Source organism: Pelodiscus sinensis, chromosome 1 (genome assembly GCF_049634645.1).
Source record: "Pelodiscus sinensis isolate JC-2024 chromosome 1, ASM4963464v1, whole genome shotgun sequence".
NCBI lineage: Eukaryota > Metazoa > Chordata > Testudines > Trionychidae > Pelodiscus > Pelodiscus sinensis.
The window spans coordinates 286,967,249-286,992,407 of NC_134711.1; the positions used below are offsets into that span (position 1 = coordinate 286,967,249).

Genomic DNA, 25,159 nt, shown 5'->3' on the forward strand with positions numbered 1-25,159 from the left:
AAGGGCAACTAAAATGATTAGGGGTTTGGAAAGGGTCCCATATGAGGAGAGGTTAAAGCGATTGTGACTTTTCAGTTTAGAAAAGAGGACACTGAAGGGGGATATGATAGAGGTATATAAAATCATGAGTGGTGTGGAGAGGGCTGATAACTTTTCTTTATTTATTAGTTCCCATAATAGAAGAACTAGAGGACACCAAATGAAATTAATGGGTAGCAGGTTTAAGACTAATAAAAGAAAGTTCTTCACACAGCGTGTAGTCAACCTGTGGAACTCCTTGCCAGAGGAAGCTGTGAAGGCTAGGACTACAATAGAGTTTAAAGAGAAATAATAATTTCATGGAGGTTAGGTCCATAAAAGGCTATTAGCCAGGGGATAAAATGGTGTCCTTGGCCTCTGTTTGTCAGAGGCTGGAGAGGGATGGCAGGAAACAAATCGCTTGATAACTGTCTTCGGTCCACCCTCTCTGGGGCACCTGGTGCTGGCCACTGTCAGCAGACAGGATACTGGGCTAGATGGACCTTTGGTCTGACCCAGTACGGCCGTTCTTATGTTATGTTATGTAACCCCATCTTATACTTATTTTCAATGGCACTTTCTCCAAAGTGCTCTCTAAGCAGTCAGTCTTAGCTTTTTTTGGTAACTTGGAATCAGATCTGCATCAAAATGACAGTGGGAGTGGGGAAAATGAGAGTTAATTGTAGAAGTTTTAACGACACCATACATTTTGTGTCCTGAGGACTTATCTGTTAAGATAATAAAATTTGAAAATTAAAAACAAACACATTTAAGGACAGCCATCAGCTGGCAACACAGGAGACTAGTGCAATTGCAAGTGTGAAACTCTTATGTAACTTTTAAGATTTAGCTTAATAAAATATAAGTGCTATTGTGTCTATACAGCAAATTATTGGGATGTAGTTCTTACCATTCCTAACGTACTGCTGCTGCATCTGCAGCTCTGTACAAACTCTGTACAGGGGTAGAATTATAGAACTAGAAGGGACCTTGAGAGGTCATTGAGTCCAGTCCCCTGCCCTCACAGCAGGACTAAGCACCATCTAGACCATCCCTGATAGATATCTTATCTAACCTGCTCTTAAATGTCTCCAGAGATGGAGATTCCACAACCTCCCTAGGCAATTTATTCCAGTGTTTAACCACCTGACATTTAGGAAGTTTTTCCTAATGTCGAACCTAAACCTCCCTTGCTGCAGTTTAAGACCAATGAGTATTATGTACTATTTCCTAAATTAACTTGATTTTTATTATCTAAAAAAATTACATGAAATATACCCTCTTAGATGTAAAATACTGTCTTGAGGTGTAAATTAACATGTTTTAGTGATCAGATTTTCACCACTGAAGAAATATGTCAAGAATTACTTTGGGAAACTTGATTTAAATCAGTTATTTTTGGTTATTTAAATTGTGATTTAAATAAATGATCTAAATCTCCTTGAGTTAAATCAATTCACCCTGATAGACTCAGAACTTTTGAGTTCATATCCCAATTCTTATGGTAGGATATGAACTCTCTCTAGTTTTGGGCAAGTCAGTTAATCTCTCTTCCTCTGTTCCTTTAATTATGAAGTGGGGTTATTATTTATCTGATATTGAGCTACAAAAGTTTGAATTATGACTCACATGTTGATTTTTTGGAAATGAAAAGCAGGATGTAGCCTCAAAATGTTTTATTAAATAGAACTTTTTTAAAAAATACTGCAGTACTCTGTGCAGAGAAATGCACAGAAAATATGTTGTATGTACATCTTTCAAAATATATTTTAATTCATAGATTGAGTATGAAAAGAAGAAAAAAGAAGATGGAAAACGAGCTCGGGCTGATAAACAGCAAGTGTTGGACATGCTTTTTTCTGCCTTTGAAAAACACCAGTATTATAACATTAAGGACTTGGTGGACATAACGAAACAGCCTGTGGTATGTACCTGTTTATAATAGCCTTCTTAACATATTTTTCAATTATTACTAGTAGAAAATATATTGATGTATTAGATATATGTTTTTTGTACTTAGAATATATAGTCTTAAAATATATGTTTTAAAATGTTTGTATTATGTGTCTGTAGTTAAAAGAGGTATATTGGTGCACAATTTTAAGATATGTGTATTCAGAATTGAACATACACAATATTGTAGGGACAATCCTCTCTTGGCAAAGAGATGGCTAAAATAATAGATTGCTTCTATATTTGGATTCTGTGTTTTAATGCTAAAATCAGATCCTGTGCCTATATAAATATGTAGAAAAAAGTTGAGTATAATATCAGTCCCCAAATACATTTAATATTAAATATTCTCATTATTTCCAACACACAGACTTTTAAAATTCCACTTGTTTGGAGGGCAGTTCTTCTATATAATTTGTGTGTGTGAATGTTTAGAATGAACTAAACTAACTTGAAAAGAAACACATAAATACTTATTCAAAAATGTGCTTTGTTGGTGTAGCTGTTTGTCCTCTTTTTCTTGGTGAAATGATATTCCATGGCCTTATGCAACAGACACCAGCCCTTGGATTTCTTTTCTGTTTCCCATTTGGGCAGGTGCCAGTCACACCCTCAGCAAATGCTAGCAGCCCTCTGCAGTGTAGAGGGTATCTTTTATTCCATGTTAGATCTGGCAGGGGAAGTGGAAAAAGTGTTGCACTATGATTTTGCCTCTTTCTCTAGTTACTTGATATTTCTGTCTTTATGGATACTGTCAGTAGAGCATCATGAAGTGCAGATCTGCTCTGCAGCCTAACTCCCTCATTCCCTTTTGCATGAGGCTTTCTCATGGAGTTACAGTGTAGAAGTCTGTAGGGAGGGTGCATGCACGCATACACACCACTCTCCCCTCCCCCCAAGAACTGTAAGTAGCTGCTTGCCCACTGAAAGCAGTAGCAATCCCAGGAAACCAGTAGCAGAAACTGCAGCAGTTCTGACTCATTTCCTGAGCTCCTGTTATCATATACACCACACAAATAGTGGCCCAAATTATAACACAAAAGTATAAGGTCCCTATATTCTTTATTATAATACAGTGAATACACATGCCAATTTTGCTCACTTCTTATGTATTAAATGTGAATTATGCAGAATTTAACCAGTTAAATGATGGAATGACTTCCTTGAGCAGATCCACAGAACCATGACTCTTCTTCAGGCTGCTGAAGGCTCATTTCTTCTGAGACACATAGAAGAAACAAACTGATTAATTCATACATTTCTCTTGTCATTTATTTATTATATGAGTAAACTCTTCATCTGTTTGGAGTGGGAGGATGTGGGGACACAAGCTGAGAGTTGGTGTGGGAGGAAGATGAGGGCTGAGCTTTATGGAGAGAATGGGCAAGAGACTTATGTTTTCAATTTTAAAAACCGATAAAAATGTACCAGTAATATGCGACCCGTCATCCTATTAGTTGTGTTGCTTATATGTTGCACTCTTAGTCACACCTTTTGTCCTCATCATTTTAATCTATCCTTACTGGGAGCAAAGACTTTATCATCTTCTGTATTTGAAAGCACATAGCACAATCTGGGCTATACACCAATCTAAATATATCTGTCACTTTCATTTTATTCCATGAAGGAAATGATATTCTGCTCATAGTGTGGTGGATCTACATTAATTAATTACTCTAATTTCAAGGAACTCTATTGCTTTAAACAGTACAACTCTTTATAATGATACACTTTACCTACATTTATACTCTGTTCCAACCCAATACAGTAAAACTCCAATGGTCCGGCATCTGATGGTCCAGCACCATCAGGAACCCGGAAGTGCTCCAGGCAGCTGAACCATTGGAGCTGCTCTGCCCCCAGCTTTCCCGATTCAGCCGCTGCTAAAACTGACCAGAGCTGAATCGGGGAAGCTGGGGGCAGAGCAGCTGGAGTGCTGCAGGGTAGGTCCCGTAACGCTGCCCCTCGGGGCTGAGGGACCAACCCGGCAGCACCCCAGCTGTCCCCATTCAGCCGCTGCTGAAACTGACCAGCGGCTGACTCCAGGAAGCCCGAGGCAGAGCTGCTCTGCTCCGGCTTCCTAGAATCAGCCCCTGATCGGTTTCAGCAGCGGCTGAATGGGGACAGCTGGGGCAGAGAAACTGGGGCGCTGCGGGGTTGGTCCAGTAGCGCCGAGGAGCGGCGCTGCGGGACCAACCCGGCAACACTCCAGCTGCTTTGCTGCAGGCGTCCCCGATTCAGCTACTGCTGAAACTGACCAGAAGCGGCTGAATCAGGGATGCCTGGGGCAGAGCCGGACTATCGGAAGGGGGGGCTATGAGGGGTCTGTGGTAGCATCCCCCCCACCCCAGACCTCTCATAGCCCCCCTTCTGATAGTCCGGCACCCCCTGGGTCCTAAAGGTGCCGGATTATCGGAAGTTTACTGTACTACATTTTCCTGTTCACTAGTTTATCTGAAGACTGCCAAGATTTTACAGCTGTTAAATCCTTCCCCTCTCAGTATGTTCCACAATGTCTATTTAGAATAACATGATTTATAGTTGCCTCTTCCTTTTTACCGTTTTGATGGTTGTTTGCGAGAGTAGTTTGCTGATTCCTTTACACCCAAATATTAGTGGTGATAGTACAGCCTGTGCTTGGCTGCCTTCCTCTTTATTCACATGATATCCAGCGTAGTGATAACTTAGAAATGTTCTTTCAATATGTTACCTACTCCACACACAAAATCATTATGCTGCATTCCTAACTGTGTTTCCTTTAAGTACTTCTCTAGTGAGCATTTTCTAAGTGGAAACAATTCCATTAGCAGCTAGCAGCTATTTGTTTCCTGCCCTTCAGCCAATTTTCATTCCAGTGTGCCAATTTTCTCTATATGCGTAGACATTCATCTATAGTGTGAAACATTATTTTCTCCCAAAATATAGTATCTGTTCCTATTACCCACTGTGGCTTCATTGTTGCCATAGCAGCTCTGCTTTATACATGCGCACACATACACACCAACAGGTTGAATAGGTATGCTCTCTTCTTACTTACACTAAAGAGGTTGTCTGTTAATTAAACTCTGCCTAAGTGTTCACTGCTTGATTTTCTAAAATAGCTTTTAAGACCTCCTTGGTATGTAATTTTTCCTCTAGGTTTCTAAATGCTATGGTTATTTTCAGAATTGACTAAAAGGTTTTGCCAATTCTTTTTTCAGCTATGTTAGAATTAATCTATTGATGCTTACCTCACTGGGTGTTAATGTTTAAAATTCACTTTGCAAAACAGTCAAAAACTTAGTTAATCAAATAGCAAATAAATGCCCATATTTTTGTGTGCGTGATTGTAAATAGCATCCTTTTCACGATTTAAAGACTACATTGGTATATATTGAATCTGACCTATTTATTCTGAAGTCCTATAAACACAGAGCAGAGTGAATTCTAATACATTTTATATTTTTACTTCAAAATATTATAAAGACATACAAATTACACTCTGATATTAATCATATTTACTGTCCGTCGCCCTGATGTAAATACAGAGTAATTCCATGGAAGTCGTTGGCCTGAGTAAATAACAAAAAACAGAAATTGTCCTGTATGTAAAATAAAATGTTCACTAACATATAGGACTGCTATCTAATTTGAACTGCATTTTGTATAAGTGACTGATAGTAAAGACTATTTATTTCTAACACTTAAGCTTAGTCGACTTGTTCTCAAGTGTTTTTGCATTCTTCCCAAGCAGATTTTCAGAGCTTTAGATATTAATGCACAGTGTAGCTTCCCAGAGTATGTTCTCACATGATGCCATACTAACAGTTCACTCTCCATTTTAAAAATTGCATTGAGGCTTCTTCATATTTTGAAAACTGCAGTAGCAGTGAAAACTACTTATGCTGTAATTTCAGTCTTTGAAATTTTGGAGACAGTTTTCCCAAAACAAAAAAATTGGAAGGCTTTGTATGTGAATGAGGTGAGCTCCTTTTTACCTTTTCTAATTCAGAATATTTGAACAGTATTATTTAGGTATGTGAAAGAGTAGTCAACTAGGCAATTAATCGATAAACCTAGACTTATCGGTTAATTTAGTCAGCTACTCGCATTTCCCCCACCCCTTGCCACCTGTATATCAGAGGCAGCGGTGGGGGGAGCCAACTATAAACCATTAGGCACCGCTGTGCCTATCAGAGGCAGCAGGGTAGGGAAGGGTCAGGGGATGCAGCTTAGCATGTAGCAGACTCTGCCCATGGCTAGCTTGGGCCTGCCACAGAGAGAGACTGGTCCCTGGTAGCAGTCCCTGTCTGCAGGGAGCTCAGAATCCCACATGTACAGGGGCTGTTGTCACCCCACACTGCTGCCTCTGAATCAAAGGCAGCAGATTGGGATGGAAAGCAGATGATCTGCAAAGGGAGCTGGTTTTTAAATTGGCTCCCCTCTGGACCAGCTCCCGCCTGGCACTCCGCACTGCTGCCCCCACCCCCGAGGACTATAGAATAGTCGATTAATTGCTAAGAATTCATTCAGGAAATTGACTATTCTATAACCCAATGGTTAACATCCCTATTATTATTACAGTAAGGTCTGATTCCATAGCAAAGGGAGACAGAAAATGGGTGTAATGTGGGACATTGAGGAAGAATTTATGTGACTTCAAAAAATCAAAGTGAAACCGATAATCTGGCTTTAAGAACATTTGAGACCACAAAGCCATCCAGGTTTAGGAACATTTGCACGTTCACTTGTACTAAAAAAGAAGTCTGTCTAAAAAAGGCATCTCTCACTTCTGTCCCTACAGATTTACAAGTATACAGTCATCAAGCAAACGCCCAAGGGCTAAATCCTGGATCTGAAATTGAGAATTTAATTTTCTAGTAGTTGAAGATACACAATTCATGCATTTAAGATCCTATGAACACTTTAGCCTTGTATACTTATGTACATACATGGGCAAAAAATAATTTAGTATTACCTTTCACACACACAAATTAAGAACAACAACAGATTCTAAAAATAGAGTTTTAACATTAATTAGAGGTGTGAAGATGAAGGTCATATTTGGCTGAGTGGTGATGTAGTTGACTTCTTTTTCAGAGTGAGCAGTGTGATTCAGTAATGTTATCTACTTATTGTTTGTTGCCAAGTAATTTTGTAATGAGCACTGTGTATTCATTGAAACACTTGCTAGTTAATTAACTGATGTCCTTTGTAATGGTTCTGTATCTACCCAAGAAGACACTTGCATTTATTGTTAATTTCAGCTTCAGCATTTTCAAGGTATTTTCTTCATAAAGGGAAAATATTAATGAAAGTTGTCTTTCATCCCAGATCACTTAAAATTTTGTTCAGGCTGCAAAAAATAAAAGCATAAAACTTACTTGTGTTGATACGGAAATTTTAAGTTGATAACATAAGAATGACCATACTGGATTAGGAATGTTACATTTAGTTTCATCAGTTAATTGATTAGTCGAAAAGTAGGGGAGCTGCAGTGGGGTTAGCTCCTGGTCCTGGGAGCTAACCCCGCTGCAGCTTTGCCTTTAAATGTATTATGTAAATGTATTTAGAGCCTGCCAGTTCTTAATACGTTTAAAAGACTGAAACGCAGCAAGGGGAATCCTGCATGAGCTGGGCCAGCTGATTCCTGGCTCGTCCTGGGTCCCCCTCCTCCCCACTGCACACCAGCCTTTTAAATGTATTAAGAGTCTGCAGGCTCTTAATATGTTTAAAAGGCTGAAGCTCAGCAGGGGGGACCTGGTGCAAGCCAGGCCAGCTGATGCCCAGCTCATGCCGAGTCCCCTGCTGTGCACCAGCCTTAAATGTGTAAAGGCTGGAGTGCAGTGGGGGGACCCGGCTAGGGATGTTAAAATGTGGTTAATTGACTAGTCGAATAGTTGATGGAATTTCCATCAAGCCGTCGATAGGCACTTCCTCATTCTTCCTTTGAAATGTACAAGAGCCCCTACTGGGGCTCTTGTACATTTCAGAGGAGGAATGCAGAACTGCGTGTACAGCCTGGGGCCAGCGGGAAATCCTGCTGACTCCGGGCGGCACATGAGTGCCTGCTTTGAAATGTACAAGAGTCCCCAGGAGGGGCTCTTGTGCATTTCAGAGCCATGGAATCCTGGTTCAGCGGGGGACTCCGAGTTCCCCACTGACCCCAGGCTCCATGCTGTGCTACACAGATGTAAACAGTTACCCTATTACATCTCTAATCTAGCCCAGTATCCTATCTTGTGACAGTTGCTAATGCCAGGTGCCCCAGAAGGAATGAATAGAACAAGTAATCACCAAGTGATCCATCTTGTCTCCCATTCCTAGCTTCTGACAAACAGAGGCTAGTGACACCATTCCTACCCATCTTGGCTAATAGCTATTGATGGACCCATTCTCTATGAATTTGTCTAGCTCTTTTTTGAACACTATTCAAGTCCTGCTCTTCACAGCATCCTCTGGCAAGGAGTTTCTCAAGTTGACTATGCATTATTTGAAGAAATATTTCCTTTTGTTTGTTTTAAACCTCCTCCCTATTAGTTTCATTTGTGTTATAGGAACAAGTAAATAACTTGTCCTTATTTACTTTCTCCACACCAGTCATGATTTTTTAGATTTTCATCCTTATTCATCTCTTTTTCAAGCCGAAAAGACAGTCTTGTTAATCTCTCCTCATATGGCAAAAGTTCCATACCCCTAATCATTTCTGACCTTTTTCTAATGCCAGGATGTCTTTTTTTGAGATGAAGCAACCACATCTGCACACAGTATTCAAGATGTGGGCAGATCATAAATTTATATAGAGGCAATATCTGTCATAGTCTCTATCCCTTTCTTAATGATTCCTAATATTTTGTTTGCTTTTCTGGCTGCTGCTGCTGCTGCACATTGAGTGGATATTTTCAGAGATGCAGACTGGTATTTTTATTATGCACACTTGTGAGTCAGTACAAAGATGTTCTGTTTAATTGAACAAAGTAATTGTTTTAGTGAAATGTAGCTCTTTCAGGAGGTCCTGGTCAGAGGAGAGGAGAAGTGATCTTTTAGGGTATGGCTACAAGCTAATCGTAATAATGATCATTAAATTCATAATAATCTTCATGGCAGTCAAGTTTCTGAGCCTAGGTCAGCTGAGTTGGACCTATGGTCAGGGCTAGAAACAGCAGAGTAGAGGTTCAGGCTTGTGCTATATGCTCAGCTCCGAGACCTTCCCCTTTCATCAGGTTTCAGAACTCATATTTCCACCTAAGCCCAAATATTTTTAGCTCTGTAGTTTGAGACCCGTATGCCTGAGTAAGTTGACCCAGGCTCTGAGACTCAGTGCTATAGATTTTAGTTTTTCTGTGTAGACATAGTTCATACCATAGAGAAGCCAGGGTTAAAGCCAGGGAGGGTTTTGAATATCAGGACAGAGACCTTGAATTGGACTGTTTAATCAAAGGGGAGCAAGTGCAGATGGCAGAGAATGAAGTGATGTATTCATGAGGATAGGTATTGCTACGTACGCAACAGAAAATGGTAGCATTTTCTTCCAGTTGGAGCTTTTTTAGGGCTCATGGTTTCATTACAGGAGTTTTTCTGTTAATCAGCCTGAAGGTCACCAAATGAATAGATCACATGGCATGAGCAAGTGCAATAACAATCTTCAGGCCAGTCACGGATAAAAGTGTGTGGCTTAGTTGCCACCAAGGATGCTTAGACTATAATATGACAAGTGCCTTTCATTGTGCAGGATATTAGTGATAGGGATGTAAGCAATTAGTCAACTAGTTGGCAAGCATTTACTTATTGGAAAATTGGATAGTCGACTCGACTAATCGCTTCCTCCCCTCCTTGTTGCCTCTATCAGAGAGAGGTAGTAAGTGGGGAAGGAGCAAGAGCCAGTGCTGGGGGAAATCGGTAAAGCCCATTACTCCCCTCCCTTCCTGCACCCCCCCCCCTCCAGCACCATCTCTGCCTGGGGCAGGAGAGGCAGCAGTACAGCAGGAAACAGTATGAGCGGGGACTGCTTCAGGCACCACTCGCATCGGGACCCACTGCAGGTGCTTCTGCTTTTGAAATGTACCAGTGCCCCGGCCACTGCAAACGGGCTGCTCCAGCATCAGCCCCTGTTATGGCGGACAGGGACTGCTGAACTTAGCGTGAGCCGGGACCAAGCAGTCCCAGCTCTCGCTGATCGCTGCACCTCTTCATATTAAATGAAGTAAGACCCTAATGGCTCTTACTCTATTTAAAATGCAAAGCTGCAGCGTGGGTGGCAGTGGAGCCAGCACGAGTGAGGACTGCTCAGTCCCAGCTCGAGTCAGCTCCACTGGAGCTACCCCCGCTGCAGCTCTGCATATAAATTATATTGACTATACAATTAGCCAAATAATTGCATTTTAACATCCTTAATTAGTGAATAGTCTTAAATGATTTTATTTTGTTACCTGGAGGCTAATTTCCACTAGGAATTGTGGAAGTTGGGAGATGGAGTTAGGTCAGGTACAAAGGAGAGGAGGGGGAACAGGTTGTAATATGCATAAATTTGACACTTCAGCCCATGTCATTTCATCCTCTCCCACCATTAATAATAATGTGGAGTTTTGTCTGACTCTTCGGGAAAGGCCTTTAGCAACGTGGGAACAGTTGCTTGTAATGACCTTCTGGATTCAGACTGAGGAGGACCTGGCCCAGTCTTTGTACAGTAGATCCATTGTGGTGGAGTGGGGACAGCACCTTAGTTAAGGTTATGTTACAGAGTTTGGTTGCAACAGATGCTTTAAAAACTTTATTTTGTAAAAATGTTCTTACAGAGGTAAAAAACAAAAGCTGGAATATTAACTTTGAGCACTGTTGACTTTTTCATGGTGGTTTGGTGAAAGGTGCAGAGATACAGTGAGAATTAAGAGTTCAAAAAAAAGCATCTTTTGGCAGTTTTTCCCCTTTAAGAGTGCCTTTTCTTGTACTCCTTTTGCAACAGATCTAAAAAAAAGTTGTAGCCACATTATTCCTCCTCATGTGCTGATGCCTAGAATATCTGTTATACATTGATACTGTTTGTCTACAGAATATTTTATAATTTCTCAGCTACGTCTAAATTGCTCATTCTTGTGCAAGAAGAAATGCAAATGAGGTGTGGCGATGTTGCCACGCCTCATTTGCATACCTAATGAGCCACCATTTTTGCGCAATCTACACTGCTCCTTCTTGCGCAGGAGCCATTCTTCCTAAAAATAAGTGGCAGAACAGCTCCTACGCAAGAGGGTTATATTTATATCTCTGACCATTTCTCTAACTTGCTAAGGTCATTTTGAATTACGTCCCTATCCTCCAAAGAAGTTGCAACCCCACCCAGTTTGGTATCATCTGCAGTCCATTAATCACTTAAGTCCATTAATGAGTGTCCAGGAAGGTTTAAATGTTCCCCTACAGGTTTCTGCATGTTATCATTTCTAATATTTGTTTTGTGTCCATTAATCCTTTGTCGTAGAGACTGTCCAGTTTAGCCAATATACATGGCAGAGGGGGATTCCTGGCACTTGATGGCATAGATCACATTAGGATGTGTAGTTTTATGAGCCTCCGATGTGGAGGCTTGTGTGATTAGGTTTTTTGAAGGCATTGCTATTACATTTGTGTGGACAGAGTTGGCACTGGAGTTTATTGCAGGGGTAGGTAGATTCCTGGGAGAATGTATCTGAGGTGTGATGTGTGGCTGCTGGGAAGAATTTACTTCAGGGTACGGGGGTTGTCTGTAAGTAAGGATTGGCCTGCTTCTCAAGGATTTTGAGAGTGAGGGATCACTTTCCAGAATAGGTTGTAAATTGTCAGTGATACACTGGAGAGATTTGAGCTGGGGGCTGTAGGTGATGACTTAGTAGTGTTCTGTTATTGTCCTAGAATGAGTTTTAAAGCCGTCTTTCAGGTAACAGTTTAGTCCTAGAGTGGACAGGACCTAAATTCCTTTAAATATCCTCACAACAATCAACTAAAGTTAATCAAATCTTGTTTTCTGCCAAAAAAAAAAAAAAAAACTGTTTCTTCTGTTTAATCTAAATAACAAACAAATGCCCAGTTCTATAAATTCTGTTGAGAAATGCTTATACGTGTTTAATTCCTTCCTCATACTATACTTCCTGTTCCACAAAAGTATTTTGCAGTGTCATCAGTCTGCTGAGCCATACATTTGCTTTTGTTTTAATTCCCATGGACTTGGAAGGTAGCTGTTCATATCTTCAAGAGTAGAATTTGGTCTTGATACCATCAGTAGATCTGAGTCCCAAGTTCTTGCAAGAGATGTTAGTAAGTACCAAATTGCCCATGCATGGATGCACAAAGATTGAAAATCTATAGAGCCCTGCAAATCCACAAATATCCGCAGACATGGATCATTTTTGTGGATACAGATACAAATTGTGTATCCATGCAGGGCTCTGCATATCTAATTCTATGTGTGTATGAGTCAGTTTACTTGTAAGCAGCTCCTGCTAATTTGAATATATGGCTCACATGTTTTTGAAAATATACTGCATGCTACCAGTATTGTTTTAACAAAACTTCACATAATTTATCTGCATGTCCTAGACTCATATATGAATACTCGCTCAAGCAGCTGAAATATCTGTCTAGAGATTGTATAATATGAAGGCAGCTTTATATTATTTGGAAGTTCATCTGTTCAATAAGGTGCATCTCCATTCTATTTAATCAACTGCTGCCATCTGCTGGGGTTAGCACTCTATAGCACTTAAAACTGAAGCATTAACGAATCATCCAAGCAGTTCAAAATGAACACTGTCTTTTTGTTTGCCATTTGTACCAATTATTATTTTAATTGAAAAATCTAGAAAAGAATAATGAAAAATCAGCCTTTTTGTATGTGGGGTCAACAATTAAATCAGGTTTATTTATAATCATTACACAATAAAAGGGAAGCTATCTTTAAATATCTTCAATATGGAAATTAAGAACAATTTTGCTACATACATTAATTAGATAATATTTTTACAGACTGAATATGATAGAATATGCCGCCTTTAGTAGAATTTTGATGTAGGAGAATACTAATGATCAGAATCTATAAAAGAGAGAGCAAAAAAAGGGGAAAGGGGATTTAAAGCAAAAAAATTCAGTTGGCCAAATCTTTCTCACATATGTTCATGTCAGTTTCTATTCCAAGTAAATCCTGGGAAGGAAATAGAGATGCACGAGGATGAGAGGGTAAGCTGTTGTATCAACAAATGTCTGCTTTCCATGGGCTCAGCTGGAAGAGAAGAATTAGGCAGATGTTATCACTAGAGATGTAAAAGCCTTAGAACAGGGGTGGCCAACACATTAAACAGAGAGCCGAAACAGCGGTGGGAAAAAAATGCAGAGAGCTGAACCTGAATATGTTGTTGGGGTTTTTTGAGCATTTTTGTAGAGCAAAAAAAAAAAAAAAAAAAAATCCCCATCAGCCCCCCGAGTTGTTGACCAAAAAAAAAAGATGCTGCCCCTTTAAAAGACATGGCCATTTTGAATCGCTGCACCGGATGGCTCCCCTGCCCCAGTGAGCACGGGAGGCCGGGGCCGTTTCTAGGGACACAGGGGCGGCTTCGCAAGCCGCACTTTAAGCGGGGGAAGAGCCGCATGCTGCTTGTGAGCCACGGGTTGGCCACCTCTGCCTTAGAAGTTGTATAATATATCAGGTTGGTCTGGGGTGCCAGTATGAGCATCAAATCAGGGCAAATTGCTTAGAACCAGGGCTACTTAAAGCCCAAGACTGGAGTCCGCCCTATAAGGCACAAAACTAGTCACACACAGCTGTTCAGCTGCCACCCTAGCCAGCAAGAAGTCTCATAAGCAGCCCTTTAGACACCTCAGCTTTACCTATGTCACAATCAGCACCACTCCTTAAACAGATGAGAGGTTATGAAACGATTCTCACCAAATCCGAACAGGTTACTCCTTGTCCCAAAGGACCAACTACAGTCCCATGTCAATTTACACCTCAGATCTTTCTCAAAAGAGCATTCTGTGCCAATCCTTTAGAAACTAAAATCTAAAGGATTGTTAATAATAAAAGAAAGAAAAGATTGAGAGTAAGATTGTTAAAGAAAATACAGTACATACATCACCAAGTTTTTGATGCAGGCTCTTAGTAGACTGCCAGCTTAAAAGTCTCTGGTGTACATCCTATGTTAGGATGGGTCCATGAATCCTGCTGGGCTCTCTGTCTTTGGCAAAGGTGCTTCTGGAGTGGACTGCAGGAGTGAAGACAAGATTGAGGCACTCTCAGGATACTTTTATAACCTTGACCATTCAGAGGGAAAAATCTATTGTTCTTCTGGGTGCTGGTTCCTCCCAAAATGGAGCTGATCGACCACCAAATCTGTCTGTCTCCTTTTTTGGGCAAGGAGCCATAGAATATCCAGATGTGTTCTTCTCAGACATGGGGCCATTGTGCGCACCTTAGGTGTCAAGTGGCAACACTTAAGTACTTCTGTCCATGCAGCATTCACTATTCATTGGCCACCACGCTTCACAATAGGTGGTCCACACCTACTGCTGTCTTCCAGATTGAAAACATGTAAAAATATAAGGACCAAGCCCGTATTCATAACTTTACACACAAAAATCATACATGTATATGAGCAGTACAGACAGAAGTAGCATAGCAAAAGCTTTCATTTGTCACTTCACATGGCCCACTTTGCACAGAATGTGGGGCAAACACACGTCAGTGTGTGCAACAGTGATCTGCCTGATCGCACTAAAATCCAGTAACATGACAAATTATAACAAATACAGATCAATACAATTGTAGAATGACCTTAAAAGTGCTCATACTATATCTATATTAGAGCATAAATCTTTTGTAGAGATTCTCAACCAGTGGTTGCTATAGTATTCCAGGCTAGGCAGTACCTGGATATCTAATCCCATTTTTTTTTCTTCAAACAAAAAGCAAGCCGCTATTTAAAACCTTTCCAGTACACATTATAAAACTGCAAAAGAGGCCACAACCCCATTTTTTCTTTGCAATTAATGTTTAGATTTAATTATAGTTAACTATTTCATGGCCAAAAAGCTGCTTAGCTTGTAACCAGCTTTCTATATCTATATCTGTACAGTGCCAGAATAATGGGGCTATGATCCTGATTGAGGACTCGGCACTATCATTGTATAAATTACACATTTTTATAAAGTCAGGGGCATGTTATTATGGACACAGAGCCAAATTTTAAAAAATATAGCGAGAACAAATAAAATCCTTTACTAGATGAGGTTAGTAAAATTGTAAATAAGTATTCAGGGAAGGTGTTTTTCAATACATACTTTGTCTTTAGTTGGGAGAAAGCAAGATGATATACTCACATTTTACAGGAATGACTTTTTTATCACAGCTGTTTTGCCAGTAAATTTGCCGGACCACATAACTTTCACCTAAAAATTTGAAAATAGTTGGCTGAGATGCTTTCTGAGGTATTGCATATTGATATTTAACAAATCCTGTGGTGTACTGGCACTGAGTACAAACTTGAGGTAACAGAAGATCACTGTAGCAATCTGAAAGAAAAGGCTGCAACCTCTGGCTACATGCACATGGGAAAAGCACTGTGATGGGATTATCACCTGTACATCCAGAAGGAGCTGAGGATCAGTAAACAAACCATAGGGCCAGTAGGCAGTTATAGTTGTAGAGTTTAAGGCCAGGAAGGGGAGCACCAGATCATTCTAGTCTGATCTTCTGTATGTTACAGACCACCAGAATCCACACATTAAGCCCAACCACCAAAAATAGACCACAATATAAGAGCCCACAAGAGACAACTGTATTATGTGCTACAGAGAGCAGTTGACAGGACCAAGATGCACCTGTGTGATGACTGAGAAATGATTAAACAAGAGAGACCCAGGTAATCCTGTCAAGTGAGCCCCACACACACTGCAGAGAAAAGTGAAATATCCCCAGGGTTACAACTAGTCTCGGCCCCACATATGGCCATCAGTTAGACCAGAACCGTGTGAGCAAGCTCCTGCCAGCCAAGCACCTCAGGGTATGCTTAATACCACTTTAAATCACTGGCCTCATCCAATGGCCCATCTCCAGCTGCAGCTATGTCTGCTGCTTCAGAGGAAGTATTAAAAACTAAAATCTCCCAGAATACATGTGAAGGAAAAATACTTTCTTAACCCTCACAGGTGGCTGGCTGAAGTGTGACTTTTTAGGACCATAAGACATAAACTGGGAATTGGCTCCAGAGCTACTAAACTGTCCCTTCCATCACAAGCAACACTGTCATACGGATGCACTGATAAATTTGTCCAGCTTTCTCTCAGAACTAATTAAGGTGGTGTTCTATACAACTCCTGTTGGGAGGGTGGGCTGTTCCAGAATGTCACTCCTCATGGTTAGGAACCTTCTGATTGCCAGCCTGAAATTTTGTAGCCTTTTTTGTACCCATTTGTTGTTGTGCAAGCAGTGTCCTTTAGCAAAAATAGCTCTTCCTCTCTCTGGTATTTACTCCTCTAGTACAGTGTCTCTCAACCAGTGGTATGAGTACCCTCAAGGGTACTCGAGAAGCCTCGAGGGTACATCAATACAACTGCAATTTGAAGAAAACTGAATTTTTATTTATTTTATTTTAAGTTTTACAGCGTTTTATTATTTTTGAACTTTTTACACCCCAAAATTTCATCGCCCACAGCTACAATTAAGTTGTTTAAACAAATGTGTTGCAATGGTAGAAAAAAATGTTGTGCATCTGAAAACTAGATACGAGGGGTACTTATAATTTTTTTTTAAAGGGGGTACTTTATTTAAAAAGTTTGAGAGAAACTGTCCTAATGTACTTATAAAGGTGATCGGAGCAGCTTTGTCACCTCCTGCAACTCATCATCAGAACATGTGACCTGCCATACTTCTGGGCCTCTGAAGTTGAGGACACTTCATTGCTCAGACTCCTTTGTAGTGTCCAATAGAAAGAGAAATAAAATTGTTCACACAGAATTTTGCTGTAACTACATTTGCAAACCACATGGTATCAGACACCTTGCAGCCTTTAGTTGGGATACTTGAAAATCAAATGTGTGCACTATGGGAACCTTCTTGCCTCCCTACCTCTAGCTATTAATTCTTTGCATTTCCCTGTGCTCTAAGATACTGTATAATCTGTCTTCCTGGAATGTTAAGATTACTGCTTCTGTGTCACTCCAAGCACCTGCTGCCCCAATATCTGACCATTCAGCTCACTAGAGCTGTTGCAATTCAAATCAATGAGGTCAGCTGTCATAGTTGTGACTTGGTTGTTCCTTCTCCCGTTCCAAGGATGCATTCTTGACTATTAAATCCACTTCTGCTTTAATATGTATTGTAGTCAAGGGATTTAAAACCTGTCAGACATTCATTCAAAATGCAATTATTGCACAACTAATCACACAGTGTGTCAGAAGTTAGTTCCATTAAATTATTAAATCTTATAAAGAAATTGTTATTGGTAGTTGTCAGATTATTGTATTATCATTTTTATTAACAATGTAAATGTGGTTTGGCAGAGCAGGTGGGGTGTGTTAAATTAGAACTATGGTAATTGCCTGTCTTTGTAATTTAAGTGTTTTCTTTTCAGATATACTTGAAAGAAATTTTAAGAGAAATAGGCATCTACAATGTAAAGGGAACCCATAAAAATACATGGGAGCTGAAGCCAGAATACAGACATTACCAAGGAGAAGAGAAGAGTGATTAATGCAACTGTTTATGAAGCAAACACAGAGGCTACAGAATAATGGAACTGCACTGAGGGAACACTGCAGTTAAACAGACTGGACTGAGCACAATTCAGTACCAAGAGATCTTTAAAACAGTAATACCTTGTAATTTGCCTGGCTTCATTTTTAAAAACAAATAGTTTTTGGATATTTCTATACATTTGTCTTGTTTTTGACAAAAAAAATTATAGAATAAAAGTTGTATTAGATTTATCTTTATTAGAAATCTTTTGAGTTTGGCTTTGTTTTTTAAGTGGTTTTGAGGGGGTTTTTTAATTGCTAACTTTAAAGTAAAACATACTTTAGAGTCACCCCGTAACTTTGTGTTTTGTATCCCAGCAGTGCTGAGTATACATTTCCACATCTGCTGTGATCCTTAGGGGTCTGATCCTGAGACATCCTTAATACTGAATGTGTTGAACATCCTTAATACTGATTGGAAATTTGTGGGCACTCTTTGCTTTCAGGCCAAATCGTTAGGGAAAAGGAGCCACAGTCATGATGATTTCAAGTCTTCCTTTAAACAAACAATGCTCAGTTTGAAAAAAGCTCTCTAATCACCGGTTAATGGGAGGGAGGGGAGCCACTGCAGTTCTGCACTGAGGAAAAACTACTCTGGCCCCATAAGTACAGCAAGGAATGAATAGAATATTAGTATGTTTGTTTTTAAAATGTGATCATGTTTTATGTTTAAGCATATCAATAAAGAGAGCATTTAACTTGTACCAAATAAAGTCATGCATATTATTGACTGAATATTAGAGCTCTGATAAACTAAATTATACAGATATGGATGGCAGGTTTTAGACAGTTTCTGTCCCTGAATTTGCTACTGAATCTCCCTGTAACATTGAGAGTCACTTAAAAATTATGTGCTTCACTTTCCCCATTCTTAAAATGGAAATAAATCTCCACTTTTGTAAAGCTGTCAGCTGACATGTCCTGTTGTAAGTGTGAAGTATTATCCTTTTTATTTTTTAAAAAAATTGTTATTTTGCCATTCCAAAATTTCACATAAAATGTGAAAACATAAATAACGGTGCATATAAGTGAACTCAGTTATAGCACTAGTTTAAGATTTTTAAGACTTTTCTCTTTAAATAGGATGAATTTATCTGAATCTGTCTTGGATATTCCTTGCTTCATCACATTTTTTGACATAACTAAAATCTGTGTGTCACTTGTATATAGATAGTAATGAACTAGGAAAGATCTATTTTTTTTAAATACTGTAATTGGTGTACCTCAAATTAATAAAAGCATGGCAAGGGGATGGGATATTTCAGAGAAGATTGGTAAAAAGATCCAGAATCCTCTATCTCTGTGCCATCAATCTGATTTCTAAATGGATTGCTCACCTATATTCATGATCCTCTGATAGCTGTTTGATTTATATGATATAAATTAGTAGCCAGTTAAGTTCTTTGTAGGTAAATCTCCAAATAGAAGATTGTATGGCACCGTTCTAAAAATAGATCAATTGCACGGTTTTTGTGTGCTACTATAAATAATGGCAACAGCTCCCTACATACTGTATACTGTACTGCCTGTGTACAACTCATTGTCTGCTTTGTGAACTGTTTGGGGGTACTGCTAATGAAGCTACACATATGAGAACACCCTTTTCCCTGTATTGATCTGAGTTCTCCATAAAGCCCATCACTAACAAATATGTGCTTCCCCAATAATTTAGAATAAGATGAAGGATCTTTAATGAATTTCATGGAGACTTCTCCTTTTTCCTTTCCTAGGTAAAGGAGGCTTTGTTGTTAAGAGTAAATGCCAGTGGTTTTATTAGCTCAACAAAGTGGTACAGTAACAATTTTTTTTATTCGAAGAATGTCTGTTGATGAGACACAAACTTTCCATCTTACACAGAGCTCTGTTTCAGAATGTCAAAGCTTAATGTAAGGTTGAAAAGATGTGTTTGTCATTATCAGGTGGATTATGCAGAAAATGCTTTATCACTGACTAGTCTTTCAGAATTGCCCAAAGATGATGAGATTCTGTATTCTAATCTTCACTGGAATTTTGTTCTGCAACTGAGCTCCTTCAGCCAAGGCGGTTTTAACTTCAGCTCAGCCGTGCTTTGTTACAGATTTTCTGAGCTGCATCAGCCATGGATGAGTGTGGTCCATGGATACAAATAATGACACTAATGTAGTAGAATTTTAAGCCACTGATGGCTTTGAAAGTCAAGATGAAGGCAAAGGAAATGGAGCAGGAGCCAAAGGAAAGACTGTAGCTCAAAGACACTGTTTCATAGTGGTATATCCAGATGATGTAAACAATGTTCGGGTGGGCGAGGGGAGAAGAAAACTGTATGAAGTTTACCCTACTTGCTTACCCTGTGTAATTGGCCTAACAACATATTGTTTATTTTCATGAATGTTAATTTACTGTTTCATAATCTATCTTCAGCTGCTCAGTAGTTTTGCAAAGTGATTGTAGTGACAGTGAGATGGACTGATCAGTCACAATAACACAAAAGGTCAGTAAAATTTAAGAAATGTGGTTATTTTAGTGCTATGCAGAGTATCTGTTGCTATAGGAACTAGCCACTGTTTCCAGAAATTAAAAGCATATGAGATAAATATATAAACCAATTCAGAATGATTAACATGAAGCCACTAATGTTGCCAGAAATAAATTTTGATATTTTAAAAAAAAAATCAACTAAAACCTTAAAGTTAATTCAATATGTTTCATATTGTACTCAAGCTGCCAGCCCTGGCTCAAGCACACTGCCAAGGAAAGCAAGAAGCTCTCAGAAGAGAGGCTCTGCTATAGGTTAGGAAAGTTCAATTCCAGGAACCAACAGCAAAACCATCCTAAGTGATCTTTGCCACTAGGATGGATTAGATAAAAGCAGACAGTCTCTCATGTAACCGGGTCCCATGCTGTTAAGGATTTCAAGATGATCACCCAACTAAGGTTGCCAAATTTGGTTGGACAGATTCCTGGAGATTTCATCACATGACATTAACTTTATTTAAAGATGTATCTTTATTCCTGGAGACTGCAGGACAGTCCTGGGCAGTTGGGCAACTCTATCATCAATACCCCCTGACGCAGAGATTGGGATATAACTGTTGTGTTCTTTGCAAGTTGAGTCACTCAAGAGCCGGGCCACTGTGCTGTTCTCAGGCTGAAGCTTGCAGGTCATCTTCAGACATTGACCTAGAGACAGAAAATACTTCTATCAGCTAATTCATCCTCCTCGCCCCCTTCCTGATTTCAAGGTTCTTCCATATGGTAACACACATTTCTCAAGCTTGTTTGAGTTAGGGATGTGATGAAGAATCCCTTCAAATACCTACTATTCTGAGAAATGTAGTTGCACAGCTGCAAAAATAGTGTTGGGATTCTGGTTTTTATTTTTTCTCCAGGGAGCTCCTCCAACAGCAGGGACAGAGAAGTGCACTTGACCATAGTAGTCTGATGGGAGTAGTCTGGCATTAGCTCTCCCTGACTGCGTACTTATTCATTTCGCTACAGAGTTGCGGCAATGTCTAACATGCTGGTTGTTCCTCCAGACTACCTTTTCCTGCTTGATGACGATGCCTGCAATAAAACTGAATTCTTCTCTAATGCAAAGGTTCCCAAACTGTGGTTTGTAAAACATGCTTTGTGATCCCTTGGAGAACTGGCTGGCCACACGGTGATGATACTCCTTGTATCTACCTACTCAATTTCATTGAACGGTTGTATTTTTAGATTTATTAGTTTCCCAATGTTACTTTGTGCTTCATGTTCTGTAGGTGCCACAGGGATATTACATACTCCTGAATAGAGGCAATTGATGGCCTGTATAGTAGAAGGCCCTACCCAGAAAAACTGGGAATCCATCCTGTAGTGCAATATCTTATATTTTAGGCTGTGTAGTGGGCTTAGGATCATGTGCACGTGAAGTATAGTAAACATCAGCTGGAAAATGTCTGAAACCGCACTCTTCTGTGTTTAGTTGTTAAAAACAGCTTCTGAAGATTTCAGAAAATAAATGTGGAAGGTCCCAAACCTTATCTCAATTTGCCATGTAAGACAACCCAGTCTCTGTCCCAGAGCGCATACCCTAAAGATGACAGACAAATTAGATGCAAAGAGCATTAGGGATGTTGCACTAATGCAGCTGTGCTGGTATACATCCTTAGGGTAAACTCAGAACACCTTTTCCAAACCAGAGTAAACCACATTGGTGCAAAAATGAAGAGTCTTGTTGCAATTTAGAGACTAACAGATTTATTAGGTCATAAATTCTCCTGGGTAAAACCCACTTCAACTCATCTGATGAAGTGGATTTTACCCATGAAAGCTCATGATCTAATCTATTAATCTCTAAGGTGCAACAAGACTCTTAACTATTTTTATAGTTACAAATTAACATGGCTACTCCTAACACATTAGTGCAGTTATCCCAGTGCAAAATTCCCTAATGTAGACAATATCCCAGGATATAGGATTCATGATGAAGGCAATGAAAAAATCTAGAAGTTGCAGTCTCCAGAAAATTATGTGGTAGATGGGTGGATTGAATTTAGAATGTGCATATGTAAGTCTGTATGCTCTAGAATATAAACTTGGAACAACAGGTTGGAGTAGCTGATGCTAGACAGTGACAATTCTGGAGCGTTGCCTTACAAATAGGTAGTGTTTTCTTTGCCACCTCTCAATGGGACAACGTGAATATTACAAGCATGCTGGCAAAAAGTCACGTGTGTTTATTGACGATGTTACTGATACTTTGATACAGAAGTGAGTGTGATCGTATGGAGTGGGAACTAGCTGTTAAAATCCCAGTGACTGCTCATCAAAGTCTATTCTGTTTTGAGTCACTTCTGTATTGTCTTTACTGGCTGCTTTAAATTGGCTCTGACTGAACATGCCTCCTGTATGTGTCAGTTCTTCCAACCCACGTTCAGATGTCACCATCACTAAGATGGCATTTGATTAATCATCATCATTGACTCCCAGCAAATCATTTCCCTTGATTGATTATTTTTCCATGACAGAGCACTTCTGCAGACTCACTCCCTGCATAGGTCCTTTCCAGTAGCAGTTCAAAGCTGTGTTCACCAGGTGTCCCTCTCAAAGGCAGCCTGCCCTGTGGTACACACAGCCATGGAAACACTTCTGCAGAGATTTCCTGCCTTTGCATCTTCAAACTTCAAGATTGGTTGTTAGTTTTCAGGCTTTTCTGTCTTTCGCCTCTAAGCTTCTCATCGTCCTGGGTTGTTTATCACTCATCCTCCCAGCTCTCCTGCCACCAAAACATCTCCATCTGCTTGTGCATGGCTTTATGAGTGATGAGATATTCTCTCTATCCCACTTCTCCCTCAGAGTGCAGAAGGTAGGGGCCTATATGCCATGAGCAAGTGATGGATTCATAGAGTCCTGTCTTGAGAGTAAAAATGGAAAGACTGGGTAACCATAGCTAAAAATCCTAATATAGGCCAGAATCTGGGATTACAAAGAGGTCCTGGTTATTGGCTGGGGAAGAGATGAAGAAATGCAAAGTCCTAAGGCCTACTTTACAATCAAATAATGCACAGTAGTTGGCTGTAGGGCTGCCAGTTTGGCTGGGCATGTTCCTGGGGGTTTTATCACACAACAATCTGCAATTAAAGATTAATTTAAGTCCCTAGTGGTCAGTAATAAGCTTAGTTTATTAGCACCAAAGAGGCGCAAATGTGGACCAGGAAAAAAATAACCAGTATCATTTCAGCTAGCCACTCTTATCCCTTGTGATATAAGCAAGATTTGAGAACACTCATCTGAAAAATTGCAACGTGGGATGAATGGGGGGGGGCACAGGACAGAGGATTGGTGAGTGGGGGGGGCACAGGGCAGGGGTGGAGGTTCAGGACAGGTGCTGGTGGGAGGAGGGAGAGGAGTCTGCAGCCACTGCACTACCCGATGCTGGATCCCCGGGGAAGGCCGGAGCATGGTGGCTGCGCTGCCCAGCTTAATGAACACCCGAGGCTGGAGCTTGGGTGTGCTGGGGCTGTGGATGCCAGCTTGGGCCCACCAGAGCTGGAGCCTCAAACCCCCCCACCATCCCCAGCTATCTGATGCTGGGATGGGGGGGGGGGTAGTTTGTGTTCCTGTGGAGGAGGATGGGCATATCCAACACTGGCATGGGAACTTTATCTGTGTAGAGTGGCTGGCAGCATCCAGAGGTCCTTCCCTACCCCACAACTGACCCCTCTCATACTAATGTGCCACACCCAGATGCACCGGCTTACTTTACCCATCTATGATCCATGGCAGCTCTGTCAGTGCATTCTGGCCTGACAAAAACCTACCATGTGCACTTGGTTCTTTATTCTAAGTTGACTTTCTAGACAATATTGTCCTGTCATCTATGTACTGTGGGAGGGGCTGGTGAGCTGTCAGTGCCTACTGGGTAGCTCAGGAGAGAGAAGGCGCCTTGGCTCATGTTTGAAATGTTTGCAGTTGCTTTTGTGTTCCTGCTTCTTCGGTGAGTGGCACACAATCCAGCATGTGTGCAGTGATCTGTTCCAAGATAATTGATGGCTTGTACAAAAGTGACTTGACATTTTTTAAATTAAGACTTGAGACTCGACTTGGGACTTGACTCAAAAGTGACTTTCGGGACTCGAGACTCGATTTGAGACAAACTATAGAGACTTGACAATGACAACTTGGAAGACAACACTGCCAGTAGGCCCTTAGGCTTTGTTTGAACTAGTGTTTGAGGCCCTGAAAACAAAAATAATTACATAGGTAAAATTCCTATTAAAGCTGACAGGAATTTTCCAGGAGAAAGGACCTTTGTGGGGTCACACAAAATCCTAGAATCCTAGACTTAGAGATCATCAAGTCCAGTCCCCGGCCCTCACAGCAGGACCAAGCACCAGATCATCCCTGATAGATGTCTGTCCAACATGCACATCTCCACAACAATTCTGCAACCTCCCTAGGCAGTTTATTCCAGTGTTTAACCACCCTGACAGCCAGGAAGATTTTCCTAATGTCCAACCTAAACCTCCCCTTCTTGTCCTAGAAGAGGCCAAGAAGCACAATTTTTCTCCTTCCTCCTTGTAACACCCTGTCACATGACTGACGTGAGGTCCTTGTCTAGGGCAGGGTAAGGTGCCCACCTCAGGTCTGTCACGCTTGCAGATGCCACTTTTTGTGTAAATATTTTTAATATATAAGGCAACACCACCTCCCTTTTTCCCTTGCCTACCCTTCCTGAGCAAGCTGTACCCTTCTATACCAATATTTCAATCATGCGTATTATCCCACCAAGTCTCTGTGATACCAACTGTCATAGTTGTGTTTATTTGTTAGCATTTCAAGTTCTTCCTGCTTATTTCCCAATACGTCTTGCATTTGTATACAGGTATCTAAAATACTGATTTGATTTTGCCCCCCCAGTTCTGCCTTGTCCCTCCTTTATCTCTGCTATTATAGCCCATGCTCCCTCCCATTTCTGACCCAGGTCTCTGTTTTT

The 25,159-nt window shown here is 40.4% G+C and overlaps 1 protein-coding gene across 1 annotated transcript in view; it reads left to right on the top strand.

Annotated features, from left to right (window-relative positions):
• Positions 1–18,416, top strand: part of GTF2F2 (general transcription factor IIF subunit 2) — a 140,150-nt gene extending 121,734 nt beyond the window's left edge. Inside the window, exons 8-9 of the mRNA XM_075918994.1 lie at positions 1,799–1,942; positions 17,541–18,416. Coding sequence (XP_075775109.1) covers positions 1,799–1,942; positions 17,541–17,660 — 264 coding nt within the window. The 3' untranslated portion in view covers positions 17,661–18,416. The remainder of the gene's footprint in view (positions 1–1,798; positions 1,943–17,540) is intronic.
• The last annotated feature ends 6,743 nt before the right edge of the window (positions 18,417–25,159 follow it).